The sequence below is a fragment of the Narcine bancroftii genome, chromosome 1 (genome assembly GCF_036971445.1).
Source record: "Narcine bancroftii isolate sNarBan1 chromosome 1, sNarBan1.hap1, whole genome shotgun sequence".
Lineage (NCBI taxonomy): Eukaryota > Metazoa > Chordata > Chondrichthyes > Torpediniformes > Narcinidae > Narcine > Narcine bancroftii.
Window position 1 is genome coordinate 221,845,570 of NC_091469.1, and position 18,281 is coordinate 221,863,850.

At 37.6% G+C, this 18,281-nt stretch overlaps 1 protein-coding gene across 10 annotated transcripts in view; it reads right to left on the minus strand.

Moving 5' to 3' along the window:
- arb2a (ARB2 cotranscriptional regulator A) overlaps window positions 1-18,281 on the minus strand; it is a 502,663-nt gene that overhangs the window by 239,960 nt on the left and 244,422 nt on the right. For all 10 annotated transcript variants that reach the window (XR_011342262.1, XR_011342261.1, XR_011342259.1 and 7 more), the window contains exon 7: window positions 7,700-7,918. Coding sequence is in view for 7 of the 10 variants with exons in the window: in XM_069891524.1 (XP_069747625.1) it covers window positions 7,700-7,918 (219 nt within the window). In the remaining 3 variants the exon portion in view is untranslated. The remainder of the gene's footprint in view (window positions 1-7,699; window positions 7,919-18,281) is intronic.

Sequence of the window (18,281 nt, forward strand, 5' to 3'; positions counted from 1 at the left end):
CAAGTGCAAGCAGCAGAGTTTTAATTTGACATGGACATCATATGCAGCACAGATGTGGGCTGAAGGACTTGTGTCGGTGCTGCACTGTTCTATGTTGTAATTGTTAAAAATATTTTGCTAGCTGTTCAGTACTAAACGATAAATATGAAGATATGTATCAAATTTGAATGATAGGTTTTGGACACATTAATCTTTTCTTTAAATTATTTTATTAGCCAGTTTAGTTGAGCACGAGAACACTATTTTTTTGGATCAATGTATTTTTGTACTTCTTTAGTTAACTAATAGAAAATAAGTAAATTACTTTTCAAAAAAATTAATTAAAAAGATTATACATACAGCACAGTAACAGGACATTTTGGCCCAACGAGTGTGTGCTGTCCAATTTAAACCCAATTAACCTATACCCCGATACATTTTTGAGTGGTGGGAGGAACTAGAGCCCCCGGGGAAAACCCAAGCAGACATGGGGAGAACATACCAACTCCTTACAGACAGTGCGGGATTCAAACCCCGGTCCCGATCGCTGGCACTATAAAGGCGTTGCGATAACCACTACGGCAACTGTGCCACCCACTTATTGTTTATGCATAAGATGTTTAGTTGAGTGTTGAAATTTTAAGACTGGATTTCTATGACAAGTGATTCCCTACCATCACATAAACCAATGGTCTGTGATGTGCAAAACAACTATAGAGATTACACAGGGTTAAGAGGTTAGGCTGCTACAGAAGGCCATCAAAGCAGCAATACAGAAAAAAAAAAGTATGAACATGTTTAGAGTAGTTAAGAGCATATTAATACATATAAAGAACTGTATTAATCAAATGAACTTTTTTCAATATGCATGATTACTTTATTTGCAGGTGGTCCATGCTTTCTCATGGTGAAATTCCTACAGACAGAATCTTTAAGTTACATTGCTGTACAAATAAGACGGTATTGCTGCAACTTTAGTGTCCATTCACAATTGGTAGGTCACAGCAGTGGTGGAAAATAAATGAGGAAACAAGCCTTAGATAGCAACCCGCAGAAAAGATTAGCTAAATTAAGAAAAAAATAAAATCATTAGAAGGGAAAAGGACTGAATATTATTGCAGTTAAATCATCAGTTTTCCAAAAGAAAGGATATTGCTTTTGTAAAATAATTTCTTTTTATATAGTTAATTTCAGCAATATATGCTAAAGCAGTGTCGGCCCTCAAAAGATATTTTCAAACTTCTGGATTATTTTGTAACAGCCCTGTTGCTGCTACCATTATTTTCTCTCCTTTAGCAAGTATAATATCTACATCTAAATATATTATACAAATGTAAATGGCTGCTTTGTGACTCTACGCCCTTCATAAGTGTAATGCTACGATTTTCAGCGATAAGGAAATATAGAAGATTAATTTAAAGTACCGGTATTTGTGATTGCATGAATCAAATGGTGTAAAGTTCTCAAAATAATACTTTGCAAGAGTATTTTGATGACCACCTTTAAATATGCAATTATTTGGTCAACTAGTTGCAGCTTTTTTTCCCTTTGATAGAAAATTACTTTAGATCATGAATTTAGAATTCTTCTTTCTTTCTTTGGCTTGGCTTCGCGGACGAAGATTTATGGAGGGGGTAAAAGTCCACGTCAGCTGCAGGCTCGTTTGTGGCTGACAAGTCCGATGCGGGACAGGCAGACACGGTTGCAGCGGCTGCAGGGAAAAATTGGTTGGTTGGGGTTGGGTGTTGGGTTTTTCCTCCTTTGCCTTTTGTCAGTGAGGTGGGCTCTGCGGTCTTCTTCAAAGAAGGTTGCTACCCGCCGAACTGTGAGGCACCAAGATGCACGGTTTGAGGTGAAATCAGCCCACTGGCGGTGGTCAATGTGGCAGGCACCAAGAGATTTCTTTAGGCAGTCCTTGTACCTCTTCTTTGGTGCACCTCTGTCACGGTGGCCAGTGGAGAGCTCGCCATATAACACGATCTTGGGAAGGCGATGGTCCTCCATTCTGGAGACGTGACCCACCCAGCGCAGCTGGATCTTCAGCAGCGTGGACTCAATGCTGTTGGCCTCTGCCATCGCGAGTACTTCGATGTTAGGGATGAAGGCGCTCCAATGAATGTTGAGGATGGAGCGGAGACAACGCTGGTGGAAGCGTTCTAGGAGCCGTAGGTGATGCCGGTAGAGGACCCATGATTCGGAGCCGAACAGGAGTGTGGGTATGACAATGGCTCTGTATACGCTTATCTTTGTGAGGTTTTTCAGTTGGTTGTTTTTCCAGACTCTTTTGTGTAGTCTTCCAAAGGCGCTATTTGCCTTGGCGAGTCTGTTGTCTATCTCATTGTCGATCCTTGCATCTGATGAAATGGTGCAGCCGAGATAGGTAAACTGGTTGACCGTTTTGAGTTTTGTGTGCCCGATGGAGATGTGGGGGGGCTGGCAGTCATGGTGGGGAGCTGGCTGATGGAGGACCTCAGTTTTCTTCAGGCTGACTTCCAGGCCAAACATTCTGGCAGTTTCCGCAAAGCAGGACGTCAAGCGCTGAAGAGCTGGCTCTGAATGGGCAACTAAAGCGGCATCGTCTGCAAAGAGTAGTTCACGGACAAGTTTCTCTTGTGTCTTGGTGTGAGCTTGCAGGCGCCTCAGATTGAAGAGACTGCCATCCGTGCGGTACCGGATGTAAACAGCGTCTTCATTGTTGGGGTCTTTCATGGCTTTGTTCAGCATCATGCTGAAGAAGATTGAAAAGAGGGTTGGTGCGAGAACACAGCCTTGCTTCACGCCATTGTTAATGGAGAAGGGTTCAGAGAGCTCATTGCTGTATCTGACCCGACCTTGTTGGTTTTCGTGCAGTTGGATAATCATGTTGAGGAACTTTGGGGGACATCCGATGCGCTCTAGTATTTGCCAAAGCCCTTTCCTGCTCACGGTGTCGAAGGCTTTGGTGAGGTCAACAAAGGTGATGTAGAGTCCTTTGTTTTGTTCTCTGCACTTTTCTTGGAGCTGTCTGAGGGCAAAGACCATGTCAGTAGTTCCTCTGTTTGCGCGAAAGCCGCACTGTGATTCTGGGAGAATATTCTCGGCGACACTAGGTATTATTCTATTTAGTAGAATCCTAGCGAAGATTTTGCCTGCAATGGAGAGCAGCGTGATTCCCCTGTAGTTTGAGCAGTCTGATTTCTCGCCTTTGTTTTTGTACAGGGTGATGATGGTGGCATCAGGAAGGTCCTGAGGCAGTTTTCCTTGGTCCCAACAAAGCTTGAAAAACTCATGCAGTTTGGCATGCAGAGTTTTGCCGCCAGCCTTCCAGACCTCTGGGGGGATTCCATCCATACCTGCTGCTTTGTCACTTTTCAGTTGTTCGATTGCCTTATATGTCTCATCCAGGGTGAGGACCTCATCCAGCTCTAGCCTTAGGGGCTGTTGAGGGAGCTGGAGCAGGGCGGAATCTTGGACTGAGCGGTTGGCACTGAAAAGAGATTGGAAGTGTTCTGACCATCGGTTGAGGATGGAGATCTTGTCGCTGAATTAAAGCCTAGGTTATTGCACCATTCCACTGTGAATCAACACAGGAAATTATTCTTGCTCTAACATTAGAAAGAAATACTTACAAAATTACGCTGTACAAATATTGATTTACAGTAATCACTTGAAATTGCCTTTTTTTCCACAAATTTAAAGGGTTATTTTGTCCACCATGACCACTACATGCAGGTATTTGTTTTAACACGATGGGTGAAAGGTTTTAAAAGCTTAATCATTTGATGCATTAGGAAAAATAAAGAAAATTTCTGTGCAAATATGTTCCAGGAGTAATATATGGATCAACATTGCTTCATTATAGAGTTTAACCCAAGGCTGATTTTCCTAGGGTGAGAACCTTATCTATAAACAAAAGCTAAAAGAAAACTTTCTTTTTATTGTGACCTTCTTCATTATTTGATAACCAAAAAGTATATACAGAAATGAGAAACTATCATTCAAGAAAAATAACTTTGGGAATTGCTTTTTGGAAAATATATGTATTCTATTCAGTCATTAACATTTCTGTACAAAATATTCATTGGGTCATATTTATAAATCTTTGTTTGAAAAAAATACCAAGCCTGAAGCAAAATTAACATGACATAAAATTAAACAGTTAATTAAAGTTAACATCTCAGAAACTAGCATGCCCAGTTGGTACAAAGTTAGGTTTAAGCTCATGCATTGCTTCCTGTGTAGAATTTTAACATTCATTACAGGATAAAGTTGTGAAGTCTACCATTTTGCCATCATCAACATCCATATAGAATTAAAACAGACCAAACTAATGTAAAGTCCAGAGATAGGTAAACAAGTAAATCTGCAGATGTTAAGCTGGACAAATGCAGCACCCATGGAAAATAAAAGACAGTCAACATTTTGAGCCTAAGCCCTCCTTCAGAAGTGCCAAAAATCAGGCAGATGCCTGAATAGCAAAGTGGGGTGGGGGGAGGGGAGTGAGGGGGAGGGGAGTGAGAGGGAGGAACACAGGCTAACAAATAAGAGGTAATAAATTGAGGAGACTGCATGCAGACTTGGACAGCACCTTCTTCTATCTGCTGCAACAGCATGGAGCTCCCAGCAGCCAACCCCATTGCCATACTGACATGTGTTTCCATGCCTTCACGTACTACCAAGTTGAGGCCACCCACAAATTGGAGGAACACCTTAAATTCCTTCTCGGCAGTCTCCAATCAGGCAGCATCAATATCCACCTCCAAGTTCCCTGCTGTCTCTTACCATCATCTCTCTGTCTCCCTTCCTCCAGCTCCCCACCCCTTCCCCTCCTTCTCCGATCAAACAACTATCTGTCCTAGCCTTCTGCCTTCTCCATTACTTTGCAATTTCCTTTTCTTCTACCCTCCAACTTGCATCTACCTACCACCACTTATCTATTATCACATACCCTCCTCCCCTCACTTGCTGCTGTGACCTCCCTCCCTTCTCCATCTATTACTTCCTGGCTTTGTGACCACCCTTCAGCCTTTTTTTTTGGATGCCTGCCAACATTTTTCTATAACTTGATGAAGGGCTCAAGCCCGCAACATTGGTTATGTATTTTTTATCTTTGCTGTTTGATCTGCTGAGTTTCAGATTTATTGTCAGAGTACATACATCACATACAACCCTGAGATTCTTTATCCTGCAGGCACTGCAGAATTACCACTAATTGGCAGTACAAATGTAAACAAACTTACTGCAGAGAGAATAAAACAGAAAACCAATAAAGTGCACAAGAATCCTTAGTCTCTGATTGAGTTTGTTGTGAAGAGTCTGATGGTGGAGGGTAGCAGCTGTTCATGAACCTGAAGGTGCGAGTCTTGTGGCACCTATACCTCTTTCCTGATGGCAGGAATGAGAACAGAACATGTGCTGTAGGTCTTTGATGATTGCTGCTGCTCTCCGACTGCAGTATTCCCTGTAAATGTTCTCAATAGTGGGGAGGGTTTTGCCTGTGATGTTCTGGGCTGTGTCCACTACCTTTTTGAGGGCTTTAAGCTCGGGGCATTGGTGTCCCCATAACAAACCGTGATGTAGTTGGTCAGCACACTTTCCACCACAGATTTCAGTAGAAATTTCTCCAGCATTGTGTTTTTACGATTTCCACTTACCTGTTAGCCTGTGTTCCTTCTGCTTCCCCTTCCTCCCATCAATTTATTCAGATGCCTGTCTGATTTTTTTGCTCTCCAGAAGAAATGTTCAGGTCCAAAATGTTGACTGCTTTTTACTTGCTATGGATGCTGGATTACCTGTTGAGTTTCTCCAGAAGTTTTGTGCAAAGTTGAGACGTGCAATATCTTGAGGTATTATGTGTTTAACCTATTTTCTGATAGCAACATATTCATCACTTTCTTCAGCAGAGAATATTGGGATACATCACACTGATCAGTTCCTCGTTTCCCTCTACATGTATGATCTTATAGGAGTTTGTGCATAACTAGAATCAAAGGTAATGTCTGGTGGATTCTTCTTTCCAAGCAATAGCATAAACTAAGCTAAAAACTTTCAAAGACATAGTGTGGCAGTCAACATATGAAATCAGTGTAATGACATTGATTGGTAAACTACTTTATAAGAAAAGTAGAGTGACCAAAACGTTTTGGGGGAAAACCCGCGCAGACACGGGGAGAATTATCAAACTCCTGGCAGACAGTGTGGGATTTGGACCCTGTATCAGCACTGCACTAACTGCTATGGTAATCATGCCACAAAGCTCTTACAGCTCCAGCAATCAGGGCTGGGGTTTGAATCCTGTGCTGTCTGTCAGGAGTTTGTACATTCTCCCTGCTTCTGCATGGGATTTTTCCAGGGGGTCCAGTTTCCTCCCACCATTCAAAATGTACTGGGTTGTTGGTTAATTGGGTGTAAATGGACAGAATGGGCTCGTGGGATGAAAGGGCTTTTAACTGAGTCTAAATTTTTTTTAAATAAAAAAAATTAAAAATATTGAAATTTAACAAGATTGTTGTGGAGTAGGTATTCATAGGTTGGCACAATAATGTCAGTTGAAGAGCCTGTAATATGGTGTAAATTTCTAGGTTCTTGCATAATACACAAAACTTAAAGTTTGAGCCTTTATTAACTGACATTTGAAAATCCTCAGTGATTTAGCCTTGCAACCTTGTATTTTATTTCCAGGACTTAAGTATTTCATGAATTCAATTGAACTTTCCTTTTCAGATATTAGCTTTCAAAATGAAGATATAAAATAGGGATGGTGGAACAATTACAATAATTTCAAACTTTTTTTGTTAAATAAGCATGTTTCACTGTTTTAAGCACTTTTTGATTCTCTATGCATAATAATTTGATTCCTAATGTCATAAAAACATAGTAAGTCCCTGATTTATATTTTGAACTTGTTTTGACATCATTTGTATTGGTAGCAACCATAGCTTAATATCAAGTCTTCAATCAACTTAAGATTGGTGGAAAATTTCTCAAGCACAATCTGAATTCTGGGTTTTATTAACCACCTTTTTTATTACATCATCCAGGAAGCAATGTATAATGCATAGTATAGATCCAAGGCACGAGCTAATGTCAAAGTCTGAATAATATTGTTTCTGCCCCCTGCAGAAATGGGGAACTATGGACAGGACTGTTATAACGATCTCATGCTGCTAGCATTACAAAGTGTAAGGGTGCACTGAATAAGTGATGGGATAGAGCAAGGAAAGCACTTGCTCATTATAACACACCACTGCTATTCAACCATAAATATTTATCAAGATATTAATAATTTTCTCTTTGTTGTGCTACAGCTTCACTAGCATGCTTCTCTTAGAATTGTTACACAATAGGTTCCATGGATTTAGCACAATCATGTCATTACAAATGGATTAATTGATAAGATTTCTTAGCCTATAATTAGCTTTCAATTGCAGAAGAAATCTACAATATAAACTATGCTTACTTTTGTGTATGTCCAGAAAGTCAGATCCTGAAAATTCAGCATGTTAATCAACTTAGTGCCTTGTTACTCTACTTCTTAACTTAATTTAAATTTAAACTACATATCTTCTAAAATGTTTTAAGCACTTTTTAAGGAGTTTATTTCAAAATTTGTCATAAAAGAGATTGGATGAAGTGGCAGTGATTTATTGTTATCATTTATTCAGCTATAGACTTTAATTAATGAGCATAAACAAATAGATGAAAAAAAAACTCTTATAAGTGGAAAAAAATTAATACTAACCCTGATCGGTATATGCTTTGTTTCTTTTTCCTTTTGAGGATTTCGATACTTCTCATAAATATCTCGCTGTTTTTTTGTCTCCTTCTGACTGTCATCCTTCTTCTCTTTCTTTTCCGCTGGCTCATCTATGTCATTTGCAGGTGATTGCATGTATTTTTGTGGCTTCTCCACTTCTATGTAGTTTTCATTGGTATTTAGAACTATTACTCCATACCCTTCCTGTTTCAAAATGACACAAAAAAGAATTACAATTACATTTGACAGAATTGTGCTTAATCCTTTTTACAACATTAATATCCATTTAACTTCATTTCAGTCTATGAATCCTTTAGTCTATCAAAGTTTTGGTGTATAGGTACCGTTAAAATTTGCAGTTTACTAAAGAAATAAGAAATAGGAGCACAAGGAGGCCATTTGGTCTTTAATAATTAGTCTACAATCATCAACATTTTGGTTAATATTCTACCTCATTGCAGTTCTATATCCCTTCATACCCAGAAACCTATTGATCTCTCTCTAGAATGACCTCAATTCCTGAATCTCCCTAATCTCACCAAGATAGAGAATTACAAAAATTCACCAACATCTGCATGAATAAGCTTCTTTTCATCTCAACACAATATGGACTACTCTTTATTGTGAGTCTGTGACATCTGATTTTATCCTTCCTGAAACCAGCATATTAAGCCCTTAAAGAAGTTTGAAGTATCAAAAGATCTCCCATTCTTCTAAGCTAAAGAGAAAGAGACTTTCAATAAGGCAGTAGGTCAGTCAACAAGTTTGGAACACAGAATAAGGTGTAATAACATAAAGGTAAAGCTTTCATTATTGTCACATAATATTTCATTTAGAATGTAACATACATGAAATGCTTTAACTTTGTCTACTGGAGGGAAGATAGAAGGTCACCATTTTGTGAAGTGCCCCTCACAGAAATGAGGTCCCAGTGAGGAACGAACTCAAGACCCATAGTTTTTATATTGACATCTAAGCAAATTTCATCATTAGTAAATGCTCCATTCTCACATCTAATCTAATGAATCTTTACTACACTTTCCCAATGGCATACAAATATTCTACACAATTCTCAAGGTGAAGTTCTAACAAAGACATTTATGACTATAGGAAGATAATCTACTCTTATTCTCAAGTTCTCTCAAAAGAGACCAATTTCCTTTCTAATCATTTGCAGCACCTATGTGTTAATTTCCATTTCCTTAGTGTACAAGGATAATTAGGTCCTATCAGATATTTACTTTACTCAATCTCTTAGCTATAAAACTAACCTCCACTTTTCTGTATTAAGCACCAAGATGGACTACATCCCATTGAATATTACATTGCATCTGACGTGTCCTTGCCCACTCACTCAATTTGTCCACTTCCTCTTGAGCCTCTTTACATCTTCCTTCCATAATCAGAAATTCACTTTCTTTTGTGTCAACAAAAATGTAAAAATGACACAGAGACATCTCATCCTAATTGTTGGTAGATTGTAAATATCTCAGGCCCGGGCACGAGTCAATTGACATCAGCCACAGCCTATCAACCTGAGAAAGCCCTGTTTCTGCCTGGAATATTTTATGCCAGTATATTACACACAAATTTCAGTGTTCCAACTTTGTTTACCTGAGGAGGCCTTTCCAAAAGGCTTCTAAAAGTCCAAAATTGCTACATTAATGAGTTTCCCATTTTCTGTCACATCATCAGAGAACTCCGTAAAACAATCAAATTGTTGTACTACATTTTCATTAAATCTGTGCTTACTTTGCTCATTTTTATTATTCTTTTTATAGATTACACATTTTCTGTCCCACTAAAATTAGGATAACAGATAAGTAGTTCCCTGTTTTCTCGGTCACTCTCTTACATTTGCTATAACCATTACATCCTTACAAACTACAGCAACAAACCTAGATTTTAAGAAATTTTCAAAGATAATAAAATTGTTTACTATCTCTAAAGTCTCCCCCTTTCAAAACTATGCTGCCTACATGGGATTTATCAGCCTTTAAACTCAGCACCCTCTCTAAAATTAGTTCTTTACTAATATTTATTTCCTTCCATTCCTCATTCGTGTCAAATCCTTGGTTCTCTATTTTTTTTGGAAGTTATTATGCTTTTTGCAGCAAATATTTTGCAGTTGTTTAATTCTTCTTCCATTTCCTCATTCACCATTATAAATGATCAGACTTTTATCAAAATATTTCTTCAGTTAGGTGAGAGTTTTTACTTATACATAACCTTATTGTCTTTACAATATGTGAACATAGTTTACTCTACACTGATCGCCCTGTTATTACTGTCAATATGTTACATTCAAGAATGTAAATATTATTCCTATTAAATTACATTAGAGAAAACCCACATACTGTGAATGAGTATGCAACCATATCATCTGATGTTGATGGTGTTAGTTGTAATATTAGTCAAATGTTGAGTAAATTTCTCATCAAATAATGCACCCAAGCAAGCCAACAAGATGCTATTTGACCTCTTATTTAACAATTATTTATCACTATTCTATTTATTCTGCTTTTACACCCAAACTGAATTCAAACAGGCATAAAAGTTGAGAATAGTGTGCATTTAATTAATCATGATAAAATATGTCACATTTCCGAATGTTTAATGTCATGCTGACAGAAAACAAAATTAACACAGGTTCAAATGTTTTGATTCCAAATCTAGTTATGATAAATAATTCAGGATTTGAAGTTAACGGGAAGCAAATTAGATAAATTACAAATCCAGCCAATCTGCTTTCACCTGCTTTTAACTCTCAAAACAGCTGAACAATACCCCTTAAACTCCAGAAGGGAAATCCTCAAATACTGCATTATGGAATGTTGAAAGTTGCAGTAGAACTGTACTACTGTGGCCAATTGATTCAATTTTAATTTTATTAGTTAGATGTTCTGACATTTTTATGCACAATCAAATTAGGGTATTTTCCATTCAGAGCATTGGAAAAAAGAATATTAATTTAGCTACCACTAACAAATCCATATTCCACAGTCTTGGCCAAGAGACGGAGATTGAAGTCCAAATGAATGGCTAACAACAGTCATATTAATAGAAAGATTTGAAATTTCTAGGATCTACAGATTTGCAATATTAAACAAGTTACATCACACTGCAAACCTGATCAGAGCACCTTTGTAATATTGCATCAATCAGAAAGAGAAATATACATTGTAAGGTAAATTCTTCCTAATGCAGTAATAACTTTTTTTGTTTTAACCATAGCTTGCATGCAATACATGATTCTAAATCTTTCATAATAGTGATTTTATATGTTAGCAAAATGAATTAGGAGTTAAGTAACATTTTGTCGTGTCAAACATTCATTCAGCTCGAACATATTCAACTAAATTTTTCAGACATTTTGGAGCAGAAAATATGCATTTTCTGACAGTTACAAAAGATTACCTGGATTCAGGAAGTAAAGAATCTTTCGTAAACATGCCTTAAGATCCAGTTACTTCTATATTTACTGTGTATTTTCTATTGCATAACTAATTAAAATCCTGTATTTTTTAATTTATTTCTATTACTAATTAAAACATCAAAGTCACACAGATTTGACCAGGTTTTTTATAAAATTGATAATCATAAAACCTTAACAAAAATTCAAAACTTCCTCAATTTCCAACATTTAGTCTTCCACTTTGAAAGCAACCCATTTACTCACACAGATAGAGAAACGATCCTAATAACATGCCATCTCAGAGAAAAAAAATAAGATTTGCCTGCTTTTTGGATCCAATTGACTAGCAATGTTATTTACAACATGATGCAACATTCTCCCCAGGGCCCTTTGCAACGTTTTACAATTTTGCAAGATGGCTTTCAAAATTCTGTTATGCCCTCCCCTCCCACCAAAACAGAGTAAAAAGACTGAGTTGCAGTCTATTGCACAATCTGAAATGGCAGCTTTCAGTCCACTGTTCTTTGTATGAGAAAACGGTCAGAAAGGTCACGACAGGCCAAGAAGAAAATTATCTTGATACAAAGTGTTCTGCCATGGGTAAGTTCTCTTTTGTCAGCATGTCTGGCATTCACCCACCCCGCAAGCAAAACCAAGTAGTTTTAATGCTGTGTTCTGAAATGAACTTAGCACATTCAATCATCCCTATATAACAGAAACACACGAGGATAATTTAATGGCAGATACAATTCTAAATATCCACAATCATTTATCAGCAACTACTTAGTTGCATCTGCTTGTATAATTCAGATGTCACAAACCATATTTCAAACCAATGGCTATTTAACTGTAATATATTTCTGTAAAACCTTAAGTTTGTTATTTAAGAATATATCTGTCTGTACTGCAGTCATAAATTGAAAGCCTAATGCCAATGCATATTCATAACTGATGTTTCAGTAACTAAGAACACTGTAATGAGTGTTGGGCACATGGGTGGGGATGGGGGTGCAGTAACAAGGAGAGCTAAGAAGGAAATGGAGATGGTGGTGGAGATTCCAACAAAGACAGTTTGTTAAGGATCTATAGTAGATTTTAGGAAGATAATTATGTGTGAAATTATACAATGGAAGTGAAAACATGAACACAAAATCATGATAATCAGTGATTAAAATCAAATGTTGCACAGGTGGCAACCACCCCTCTTAGTAACTATGTCTAATACTGCAGTAATCTAACTTGAACTGAAATTATTCAGGCAATTCTATAATTTGGCTAAATGCAAGAATTTAAACACATTAATGTGGTGGGGTAAAAGTTGATACCTTCCACAGTGAGATCTTAATTTTAGTAAAGCTGTCAAGCAAATTTGTCTTTCAACAGAGAAAGAAGAAATTAATAAAATCAATCAAAGTAAACCACTTCAACATGTCAGCTGTAGAGTACTAAGGGCAGACCCTTAAAGCAGTTTTCTTTGGATGTGAGTAACACTGGATCATCATGAACTCACAAGTCAAAAGAGGAAAGTTACCATTGTACATTGGTTTTTAAACTAACCTAGCATTCCTGGTTATTTCCTTGTGGTAGTTCAAAAATATAAGACTTTCACAATTTGATATTACAGGCAAGTTCTGTTATCTAGGTCTGACTTTAACTCAAATTTGTATTTAAGTCAGAACAAGTCCTTATTTAGCATCATTTAGTCAAATGTTTATAGTATGTACTTTACCTTTCTATGCATGTGAAACACTTCTAAATACACTACAACATCTTAATAATGCAGTCGATAATTGGATGATGGAGGAGAAGATGGTGGAGAGATGGCTACTGTTGGAGAGGATGGAGCTGGTGCTGAAGAGTCAGGGTTTGATTCTGCTGCTGGAGAGGAGGGAGGGGTTTACTACTGAAATCAATTTCTTGAAGTAGACATCAAGGGAGGTTCGTACAGAGCTTTTTTTTTCTCATCATAAATGGCCTTAAATCCCCTGGAAGATTTGGTACAGTACAGCTATAGTAGGATTTTTGCCACGTGAATCTTGGAGGTGGAATCAGCTGCAAAGAGGCATCTGTTCATTTCTAGCTGCCTTTAACCCAAGGAGGCAGTAAAGTGTCACCAAACTTGGATCACGAGTCACTTGTAAACCAGACAAAATAAGAGTCTACCGAACTATACAGATGCGATGCTCGAATCTATACTTTTCAATTTTGAATCTGGTTCCAGCACTTGCAACATGAGTTATGCTACTCTCCCGCAATGCTAGGCAAGGTAGCATCATGCAAGAGTATCGTACAGTATACTCTCTCATGATGCTGACTCAACCATGCTCAAAAAAGAAGTTAACAGCATTCTACTTCTGGCTAGCCTGTCAGTTTGTAACCATGAATCAGAAGTTTTTAATAAATTAAGGTGACAATTTTATTTGTTTCCTGCCATAACCGTTAGCCTCTCGGGATGAAGAAAACTAGAGAATCTGATTTTACAATAAAATACTGAGACATTCCAAAGTGTTTAATGACTATTTCTCATTACTATGATACTGAATAATATATCCAAGAAGATTGCAGAATCAAGTCTTTCTGTATTGAATTAATTAATCTCAGTCTGCACTATAAAAGCCTCTAAACTTTTATCAGAGAGGCAGGAAAATTAACCAAAGGTTAAACTGATTACTGTTCCTCAATCATAAAAAGAATGTGTATGAACATGAAGCAAAGTGTGATTTTTCCACTGAAGGGGCTCAAAAATAATCAATGGTCACGTAGATGAATTATTAGAGATCTGCCAATACCTATCCAACATGTCTCAGTGGCTGCAGCTGGAAGGGAAAAAAAGAGTTTAAAATATTAGACTTTTAACATATTAAAGGTTGCATGTATACTGAGTTCATGGCATGTACTAACTGATCATTTGAAGTACAGTAAAATTCTAATAATCTGCTGACTCTGGAAATCCTGATGGGTCCTGGCTCACTCATTTTGCTGCACTCAGCTCACAGGGCACTTTTTTCCCATTCTTCCTCAAACAAGCAATAGCCCTTTCTATGTTGCTACTTTCCCTTTCCATTCACTGGGTCTTGCTTCCTTCGCACTAACCAGTGTCCTCATTCCCTTGCTCCTTTACCACATAGCATGGCACTGATTCTCACACTCCATTTTCATTTATTGGTGCCTTGGTTTCTGCACTTCCTTTCCATTCAGCTAGGGCCCAGACCTTGACAATTTCTTATAATACTGAATTAAAAGAGTATTGAATTATTAAAAGATATAACATCCAATAATCCAGAAATCCTGTTAACATCCACTTTTCTGTAATTCTACAGGTTGAGGGCATATTAATGAAGGTTAAAGTTATTTTACAGATGATGATGGCCTGGATGGTACAGGCACATGTCTACTCAATTGTTCTGTCTGAGCCACCACACACAGAACAAGCCATGTCAATAAAAGTCCTTTGAAAATCTTTGACAGCCAGCAAAGCTCTGCCCCCAGCTGCCCCAAACTTGTTAAACATTGAAGCTGTCAGCTTTAAATATTTTGAATATTTATGGCATTCAGAAACATTTTAAAAACTATTAGAAGTGAAATAAGAATTAAAAAAAAAATAAAACAACAAAAAGTTAACTAAAATCAGTTATCCTAAATACTGGAGGTTCAGCTCTGTGATGGACTCGAGGGGGATTCCAAAAGCAGAATGTTGTGTATAAATCTGAAGCTTCCTCATTCATACAGGAATCACCAGTACTGATCATCTTTGAGGGGACTCTCTTTTGTTTCTCTTTCTCCGACTGTAAGAGGTGCTTCAGGCAATTTCTGTTGATGGTGAATCTGTCTGTCTTATGTAAGACAAAAGCAACTTTTGAAAAATATTGGACTCTCTTAATTAATTGACAATAAAGAAATCCTGAATCTTTTCAATGTACAATTAAATTTACCCAAAATCAGCTATTAAGTCTTCCATAATGATAAGTAACCATCTGGACAAATTATTGATGTATTGAATTTTATGAGTATACACCAACAAATAACATTAATATCTGTCTCAGAAAATATATTACTAGGCCTGGAAAACAACTTCAATGACATTTTAAAAAATAATTATGTTTGGAAATAAAATCATGTTTATATATCAAGTTAACTTCTGTTTCACATTTTGATCTTTGCAGAACAGAATGCTTATGACAATGGGTCAGGATTTAAAAAAAAATGGAATGAAAGGCAATCAAATAATGACAAGTACACATTAAAGCTGCTCCACCCTAAATGATTCCTGCCTCCCTGCTTTGTCTCTTTTTATCCATTCACTTCCAATCACTAGCTGATTTGTCTCTTCTGACAGGTTGAAAAGGCCACAAAATACTCTTCCGCTATAGCTGTTCTGTGATCACCTGTCACTTTTGATGAGACATATGGGTGTTGATAGTCTTCCTCTTGCCTCCTGTGCCAAGACAGAGGATATTGTTGTGTTGCAGTGAACCATCTAAAGGCATAGTGGAGAAAATGGCATAATTTGTCTAATCATAAGTTCAGATAACTACAGTCTTTGCTATATTACACAAGAAGGTCAAGGTGTCAGGCCGGAAATGTTGGTTACCCTTTACTTCCCTTAGATGCTGTATGTCCTGCTGAGTTCCTCCGGCACTTTTGTGGATTGCATTACAAGCCCAGCGTCTGCAGACAATTCCTGTTTAACTCTAGTCTCTGCTGCAAACTGGAAGGATTTTAAAAAATATATAAAAGGCCAACTTTACATTTACTCATTCCTATTTAATATCAATCAAAAGACTGGGGTTAAACCATCCTTTCTCATTAGACATAAACTAACGCACAGTTTGCCACAGAACACCTGGACAAAGTGGTGACTCTGTCTGCCTTATGGTAGACAAAAGTTAAAGAATTTCATGTATGTTACATTCTAAATGTAGTATTACGTGAAAATAATAGAACCATTACTTTCACCTCATACAAGGTTAGATTCACCATTTTCTAACCCAATTAGTAATCCTTACCATCTAACGTAGAAGCAATGACGGCAGTGAATGAGAAACAGACTAGTTTGTCAATCTATTTGCCCAATGATGGTCATAAGTCACAAATCAAAATGTATGTTCTTTTTAGAGATTTATCTCCAATTCAAAACTACCAATCCCTGTCATTTTATTTCACATTTGAACTATTTTCTCTACTGGTTGCCATAGTTACGTGCTTATTGTGCTAGGATCATTACACATGGCATTTATTTCAACTTTTACATTTCCAAAATGACAGGGAACCGAGGGATAACTTTTAAAACTAAAGTTTGTTACTGTACTTATGTTTCAGTTAACTCTTGATTCGACAGCTACTCTACAGCCATGCATGAGAAAGAGACAATAAATGACTAGTGAAAGGTGACAGCTGTGTAACATACTTTGCAGTTACTTTCCCCTGGCAGCATCGGTGTGGATCAAAGCTTGAACTTTCTTTCCCAGGGTGAGGCCAAATGTAAACTTAGGAATAATATATTCTCCCTGAACAGCCTTAAGCTCAACAACAAAAACATCATTTTTTTCCTTATTTTAGGTAACTCCCCACCTCTATTCTGATCCACTGCTTCCATCTCTTCTTTTCTCTTTATCTCTTCCCTCCCCCTCCTTTCCCAATGTCTCTCCGCCTCTCCCATCCTCTGTCCAATACCCTATCCCATCTTGGACCTTCCCCAGTTTCTTTCCCCCTTTAGATACAAAATATTCCACTTCCCTCCCCCATTTTTTACTTTGGACTCGATAAAGGGCGCCGACACTAAATGTTAACTGATAAGTGGTTAACCCCTTATTTTGAGACAGCTGAACCTGTATAAGGCAAGGGGAATGTTAATTCTGCATGATGCTGTCAATTGAATAAAGAATTTTGAATGAGGTTATCTTTCATCCTTCTAAAATCAAAATATACCCAATCTGCTTAATATCTCTTTATGACAGGTGGATACGAGAGTATTGCAGCTAAGATAAGCATATATGGGCAGCACGGTTAGTGTGGTGGTTAGCACAAAACCATTACAGCGCCAGTGAACTGGATTAGAATCCAGCACTGACTGTAATCAGTCTGCACGTTTCTTGAGTGTTTAAATGGATTTCCTCCAGATACTCCTCTTTCCTCCCTTCCTTCAAAAATGTATAAAGGTCGTAGGTTAATTGGTGTATTTTGGGGGACACGGGCTCATGGGCTTGAAGGGCCTGTTACTGACCGTGCTGTATGACTAAATTAAAAATTAAATATAGAGGCTATGACTATTAAACAAGAAACATGAATTCAAATCCCACTGTAAAACCTTGGAAATCTACAGAAGTTGGGAAATTCAAGATCAGCAGGTGTGTCACAGGGATTAGTGCTGGATTGTTTGTTGTTTCTCATTAATTAGTGATTTGTAAGTGGCATGATTTAGAGGTTTGTAGATGAAACTTTGGTTCATGAATATGGTAGAGTGAGAAGGTTAGCTAAGGCTACAACAGGATCTAGATTGACTTGAAAAAACAGGAACTGGACTGACAGGTAGAACTTAATTCACACAATAAGGTGGCATGATTGGCATGGCGGTTAGCACAACACTGTTACAGTGCCAGCAATCGGGATGGGTTCAAATCCTGTGCTGTAATAAGTTTGTATGTTCTCAACGTGTCTGCATGGGTCTCCTCTGGGGGCTCTGGTTTCTTCCTACTGTTCAAAACATACCAGGGTGCAATTGGGTTGCATGGGCTCATGGGCCAAAATGGCCTGTTACCATGCTCTTTGTGCAAATTTAAATGCAAAGTGAAGCATTTTGTTAAGTTAAATATGGCAGGACAGTGACAGTGGCCCTGGATAAGTTGTTGAACAGAAGGAACTACATATACAAGCACACTGTTGTGACACAGAGTGGCAGGGTGGTGAAGGACTATTTCTGTGCTATATAATTTTATGCATGTTTTGTGGAATGATGTGGAAAGATGCAGGAACTTTTGTATGTTTACATTAGTTAGCAATTAAGTATGTTACAATATTTACTCTAAATTCAGAAATGGTACTTAACAGATCATTTTTGGATTGGAAATATATAACCAGTAGGGTGCTGTAGGATTGCTATTGAGGCCCCAGTCACTCAGAATCAACATTAATGAGTAAGAGGAGAGGATCAAA